Raw genomic sequence first — 6,852 nt, forward strand, 5'->3', positions numbered from 1 at the left:
ATTTTTTTTTTTTTTTTTTTGCACAATAGCTTAACATAAACACCATTTTGGCCAGGCATGGTGGCTCACACCTATAACCCCAGCACTTTGGGAGGCTGAGGTGGGTGGATCACCTGAGGTCACAGGAGTTCGAGACCAGCCTGGAGGGGAGGTTGGAGTGCAGCAGCTCAATCTCGGCTCTCTGCAACTTCCACCTCACGGATTCAAGCCCTTCTTGTGCCTCAGCCTCCTGATAGCTGGGATCACAGGCGCCTGCCACCATGACCTGATAATTTTTGTATCTTTAGTAGAGACAGGGTTTCGCCATGTTGGCCAGGCTGGTCTCAAACTCCTGACCTCAAGTGATCCTCCCACCTCCGCCTCCCAAGGTGCTGGGATTACAGGCATGAGCCACTACGCCTGGCCCTACACTTTGGATTTAACTTTGATTCCTGCTCATATGCAGAGTTTCTAACTGCTTAAATGTCTGCAACATTTAGCTGCAAGGAAGAAAGCTTCACACAAAGCCCTCCAGGGAGCAAAAAACTACACCACCACTCCCAGCTAATTTTGTATTTTTAGTAGGGACAGGGTTTCACTCTGTTGGTCAGGCTGATGTTGAACTCCTGACCTCAGGTGATCCGCCCGCCTCAGCTCCCAAAATTCTGGGATTACAGGCCTGAGCCACCCTGCCCAGCAACAAGACTAATTTGAGGGTCACTTGTTTGATGCCTTTTCTTGCCCATGCCATAGGTCAGAACTAGGACAAGCAGAGCAGGTCATATATAAGCTAGGTAAGTCTCTTGGCCTATTTGTACCTTAGTTTCCCCATTTGAGAAAAAAGAATGGGTCTTAAGACATACTTTTCAGAGTTCATAATGGGCTTATTCCCAGCTAACCAATAATTGTATGAGTTTTTATACATAAATAGTTGTTTACATGTATTCATCTTCTATTTCACTTACAACTTGTGTAAAAACTGCATTCCGTGCCAGGCCTGAAATGTTCCAAAGCTCAGTTCTGTGAGTAAATTGCAACCAAGATTTCTACAAAAAAAGACATAAGGCAAAGGAAAAAAAAATATTTCAGAACATTTATCCTTTGTCATGAGTCTAATTTATATAGGATGGAACATAGCCTCAATCCTTTATGCACTAAAGAAATCTCACTGTGGAAGATACTGGCTTATGATTTATAATTTAACATTGCACATGTGGTACATTAGATACAAAACAGTGAGTGCTCAGTAAATACCTATGTTAAGTGATCTTTATTTCTCTAGAACAGGATTTCACAACTTCAGTACCATCGACATTTTGGACTCTATAACAATTTGCCGTGGGGGTTTGTCTTATACCTTGGAGGATGCTGAGCAGCATCTCTGGCCTCTGCGCACCAGATGCCAGGAGCACACCCACAGTTTTGTCAACCAAAACTGTCTCTGGACATTACCAAATGTCACCTGAGTACAAAATCACACCAGTTGAGAACCACTGCTCTCTGATGATTCACTATGATCTGTGTAATAATTCTCACACTAATCTTTGCTAGAGACAAAAACGGTTTTCTATATAATTTTAGTACCTTTCTACTGGTCAAATTTTAATCATATTTCAAAATGAATAGCAAAGAGGTTTATAATTAAGTTTTATAAAAATTCCAAATGCAATAAAGTTTTATTTGTAATTTACATAAACTGCAAAAATTGTAGTGGTTCAAATGTGTGTCTTTCAATAGACGGTATTTTATTGCAGGATAAATCTCTAGGAAAAGGAAAATATTGCCTTGATAAGTTATTAGATGTCTATTAGTATGAATAATAAGAGTTTAGAATAATATTGAATACACATTTTTCATCTCAACTGTAAACGTTTGGACTTGTATTTGAACTTTCCACAGCCCCTAACCCTGCCCGTACCTCTCCTAGAATCTCACCTTCATAGTTTTAATAAATGAAATATACAACTTAATAGACTTTGGAATTAATTTTTCCTGAGGGCAGTAGACTTGATTAGATGCCCTTTTGTGGCATCATCAAATCCTAGATTATGAGCTCAAAGTTTTTATCTCTATATATAGTTTCTAATATTAAAATGAATAGCCTCACATTTATACACCTTCCTAGTTTAGGTCTGTTTTCCTAAGCCAGTTCAGTATCAGAAGAAATAAAAGACATCCTTTCACAGCATTTGAAAGGAAGTTACCCCTTTACCTAATACATAACTTGGAATTAATTCAAATCATATTCATAGAATTAATTTCTATCATATTAATAGAAATTCATTTTTCATTTTATATCGCTTTAATATTTCATGAAAGCAATTTCTTCAGTTACACAGTGATGGGGCCTGTTGTCCCTCCCTCTTTACCTGGATGGTGTAACGTTGTCTGGCTGATGTCTCCATTTGTAGTCGCTCCCTTCCTAAACTATCCTGCACACAGTCATCATATAAACTCCCCAGAAGTGGCCTGCAAAGACCAGCATCTCCTGGGAAATTATTGAAGATGCAAATTCTTGGTCCCACTCTAGACCAATTGAATCAGTAACTACGAGGGCGGAGTCCAGAACTGAGTTCTAAGGCGCCCTCTCAGTGATTGTGATGCAGATCTATCTACAGCACTGCTGCGGTAACATGGTTCCCCATGACAGCTCCTCAGCTTGGCATTCAAAGCCCTAGAAGATCTGGCTCCAATTTCCTACTCTCCCTCCTTGTACTCTACAGGTACTCATGGCACTCCTCGAACACGTTCCTGTGTTTTGCCCTTCTCCCATTTTCCTTTTGCAAGTTTAGATTATTTTCCCCAAGATGTCTGTCCGATGTTACACAATGGCCCTTCAAAGTCCTATTCAAATGGCATTGTTCTAGTAACATCCTCCTGGGTCCAAATTGAAGTCATTTTCCCCTCTTCTATGCTTCAGAAACAATTTATCCCTCCTAGTTCCCACGTTGATTTCTTTTTAATGTAGTTATTTTTCATCCCATTTTTTCTGTGCATAAACTCCTTGCAAGCATGGAGTAGGTCTTGCTCATCTGCATTGCCCACCATATTTAAAACTGACACGTGGCAAAGCAAATTCAAATATTTGTAAAATAAATGAATAGCTGGCGGAGTGAGTAGAAGGAAAAATGACGATTTTAAAGGAATTGCAGTTTTATTACTTCATGGCCTCTGCAGCACTTTGGCATCCACTTGTGGGTCTTTACACCCACTTTCCTTAAGCCTTCTACATTTGACAGAATCTGTTTGCAAAAGAGCATCACTAATGAATTTAATAAGGATTAATGACATACACACCTCTATGGACAAAGGATAAGAATCATGCTGTCATAGCAATGAACATAGTATCTTCTTGTCTCTAAACAGATAGAAATACTATGCAGGTATTGCTTTCTTGGTAACAGGGCTGGGGAGATAGTTATTTTGTAATTAGTGGAGAGTTGGGGGCATTTCTGACATGCTTACTTAGTGTAAACATTTCTAGCTCTACCACTTAACCATCATTTTAAACATCTTGGAAACTTTCCATGGCTTTCCACACCTCACTGTGTACCTTTCAAACTCCTATAGCTGATAGTCAAGGTTTTACATAATCATATCTTCATTGCTCCCTCACCTAATTCTTTGCAGCCAGATTGGTCTGCTAAATTCCAACCATAGCTATAGCCATGCCTTTGCCTAGATTGTACTCCCATTTTTTTTTCTATTTAACAAATTATAGCTACTCTTTAAGACTCAAGTGAAGTTTTAGCTTATCCATGTAGCTTTCCCTGATCTCCATACCTCAACAATCACTGATTCTGATAAATTATAGCACTGATGGTCTGCATTATCTTTTAGTAATTAATTATATATACCTCCATTTTTATGCCTATTCTCTTTCTTCCCTCCTATCATTTTCATGTTCTGGAGACAGTAGTGTACTTGGCCCTGGGTTTGACGCAAAACGAGTGCTACATATAGAAAGCCAGGGAAAAAGATGAGTTGTGGACATAACTAAAGGACTGAGTAATCATGTTAACAGCCAACACTCCTACATATGCTAGGCACTGATGAAGTGTTTCATATATTCACTCACCTAAATTTCACAGCAATCCTATGAAATGGGAACTAGCCTAACCCCCAGTTGAAAGGTGAGGAAATTGAGTCACAGAGTGGAATAACTTGTTCTGGGTCACCAAGCTAATAAACAGCCCTGGGTTCAAGCCCAGGCAGCCTGGCCCCGGAATCAACTCTTAACCACTTAGAGCCTCATCACTGAGATCGGGAGAGGGACAGGCTGCTATAAAGAGGGCGAAGCGAAAATGGGAGGAGAGCAGCGGTTAAGCAATGATGTGATGGGGCTAAATAAAAATGGATGAGAAAACGAGTAAAAGACTGGAGTAAAAGTAAAAGACTGGAGAAGGGGCCTAACAGTAAAGGAGAATAAAGAGAAGAGAGAGTTGACAAGCAAAGGTGAAAGCAGAAAGTCAGTTGTCCGTATGGCTTGGGGAGATAAAGAAGGCCCAGGAAGCCCTCCAGGAAAAGGCTGCCATGTCAGGCAGGACACAGAGGACAACTGAGGAAAGGTGATTCTTACAAGATGGTGAAGGTGCCATTGTAGGTGTTGGGCTCTGGCACAGGCACTTGGCAGAGCCTCTGCTTTGGGCTGAGATTAATACATGACAGCGTCTCATCTCCGCAGGTACAGAGCTCACATATGTTGGTGCTTGCGGAGGCCTTCTGTTCCTCTCATGCAGTTAAAGCCTTATTTTGGGTGTGACTTTCAGACTGCACCAATGAATCCTGAGTAGGTTCTAGTTCAGTAGGTGAACCTGTGACTTCAGTCAGGCTTCGATGCAGAGTCTGAACCTGGTCTGGACGAGGAGCTGTAGTCTTCTCCAGGGCTGTGGAATGTCCAATCTCTGTAGAGGGTTCTGGAGTGATGGCAAGTCCCAGGTCTGGAGGCTGAGTTGATGTCTTCTCCATGGTTGGAGACTGTTTAACCTCTGTAGGAAGTTCTGTAGTTATGGTAAGCTCCAGGGCCAGAGGTCGAACTGTGACTTGAGTCAGGTTTGAATGCTGAGCCTGACCCTTGTCAGAAGGCGGAAGTGTCACCTCAGGGTGTTCTGAAGGAGGACCTGTAGTCAGGGCTGTAGAAGGTTCAACCTCTGTTGTGGATTCTGGAGTGATGTAAGTCCCAGGTCCAAAGGTTGAACTGTGGTTTGAGTCAGGTGTGAATGCTGAGTCTGAACCTGGTCTGGATGTGGAAGTGTCACCTTACGGTGCTTTGGAGGAACTAGAGTCTGCTTCAGGGATGTAGAATGTTCAGCCTCCGTAGTGGGTTCTGGAGTGATGGTAAGTCCCAGGTCCAAAGGTTGAACTGTGACACTGGGCAATGTTGAATGCTGAGCTTGATCCTGACCTGGTGTTGGGCCTGTCACCTCATCATGAGCTGGAGGTTGAGCTGCAACCTCCTTAGGTGGCTCTGGAAGCCGAGCTGGGACCATCTGCTGGCTTGAAGTTTCTACCTCCTTAGGGGGACTCTGGAGCCTGAACTGTGGCCTCCTGCTGGGTTGGAGAAGGTTCTGCCTCCTCAGGGGGCTCTGGAATCTGAGGTGGAACCTCGTGCTGAGTTAGAGATGGTTCCACCTCCTGAGGGAACTCTGGAGGCAAAGATGGGGCCATCTGCTGGGTCAGAGAGGGTTCTATCACAATAGGGGGGTCTGAAGACGGAGCAGGGACTGCCTGCTGGACTGGAGAGGATTCTACCTCTTTAGGTGGCTCTAAAAACCGAGTTGGGGCCTGCTGTAGGACTGGAGATGGTTCCACCTTCTCAGGTGGCTCTGATGGCTGAGCTGGCATCCCCTGCTGCAGTGGAGGACTGACCTCTTCAGTGGACTTTGGAGGATGACCTGAGGCTTCCTGCTGGGTTGCAGATGGTTCCACCTCCTTAGGGGGCTCTGGTGGCTCAGCTGGGAATTGTTGCTGGACTGGAGAAGGTTCTGCCTCCCTGGAGGGATCTGGAATCTTAGCTGTGGCCTCTTGCTGGACTGGAGATTCAATCTTTTCAGGAGAATGCAGAGGTGGGGAAGGGAGATCAGGCTGGGCTACAGAAAAGTCAGCCTGCTCAGTGGGAATAGGAGGGTTGTCCTGCTGGGCTGGAGAACATTCAATCTCCCCAGAAGACTCAGAAGGCTGAGCTGGCTGCTCCTGCTCATTGGGGAAAAGTTCAGGCTCTATAGGAGGACCTGGAGGCTCAGTTGGGGCCTCCTCTTGGATTACAAAAGGTTCCATCTCTTCTGGAGGCTGAGCTGGGCTCTCCTGCTGGGTTGGAGAAGATTCAACCTCCCTAGAAGACTCAGAAGGCTGAGCTGGCTGCTCCTGCTCACCGGGGGAAAGTTCAGCTCCACAGGAAGAACAGGAGGCACAGTTGCGAACCCCTGTTGGGTTGCAGAAGGTTCCACCTCCTCTGAAGGCTGGATTGGGGCCTAAGATTCTGTCTCGTTGGTAGGCTCTGAAGTTACGGTAACCTCCATATCTGCAGGTTTAACTGTAATGTTGGGCTAGTTATAATGAGCTTGATCCTCACCTGCAGGTTGAACTGCCACCTCATGATTCGGTGGAGTTTGAGCTAGACTCTCCATAGAGGACTCTGGAGGCAGCCCTGGAGGCTCATCTGAGTTCACCGGAGTTCTGGAGGCAGGCTGCTGGGATACAGTAGATCCATACTTGAATATTCATCCTGCAAAGTTTGTTTCTGACTCTGAGGTTTGGATAATTGGTTAGCAAGGCTCCAGTGCTGAGCTCAATCTTTCTTCAGGTTCTTGGGCGAAACAATAAATTTGGGTGGTTTTTGAAACCTTACTGTCTAGCGGAACAAGTATTTCATCT

The 6,852-nt window shown here is 44.2% G+C and overlaps 1 protein-coding gene across 1 annotated transcript in view; it reads right to left on the reverse strand.

The window, feature by feature from the left end:
* The window catches only part of LOC108522886 (leucine-rich repeat-containing protein 37A3-like), a 23,164-nt gene extending 16,590 nt beyond the window's left edge, over positions 1 to 6,574 (reverse strand). The window contains 4 exon segments of the mRNA XM_017863349.1: positions 945 to 1,025; positions 4,559 to 5,218; positions 5,504 to 6,171; positions 6,551 to 6,574. Of these exon segments, the coding sequence (XP_017718838.1) occupies positions 945 to 1,025; positions 4,559 to 5,218; positions 5,504 to 6,171; positions 6,551 to 6,574 (1,433 nt within the window).
* Positions 6,575 to 6,852: the final 278 nt, after the last annotated feature.

The sequence above is a fragment of the Rhinopithecus bieti genome, unplaced genomic scaffold (genome assembly GCF_001698545.2).
Source record: "Rhinopithecus bieti isolate Rb0 unplaced genomic scaffold, ASM169854v2 scaffold_2349, whole genome shotgun sequence".
NCBI lineage: Eukaryota > Metazoa > Chordata > Mammalia > Primates > Cercopithecidae > Rhinopithecus > Rhinopithecus bieti.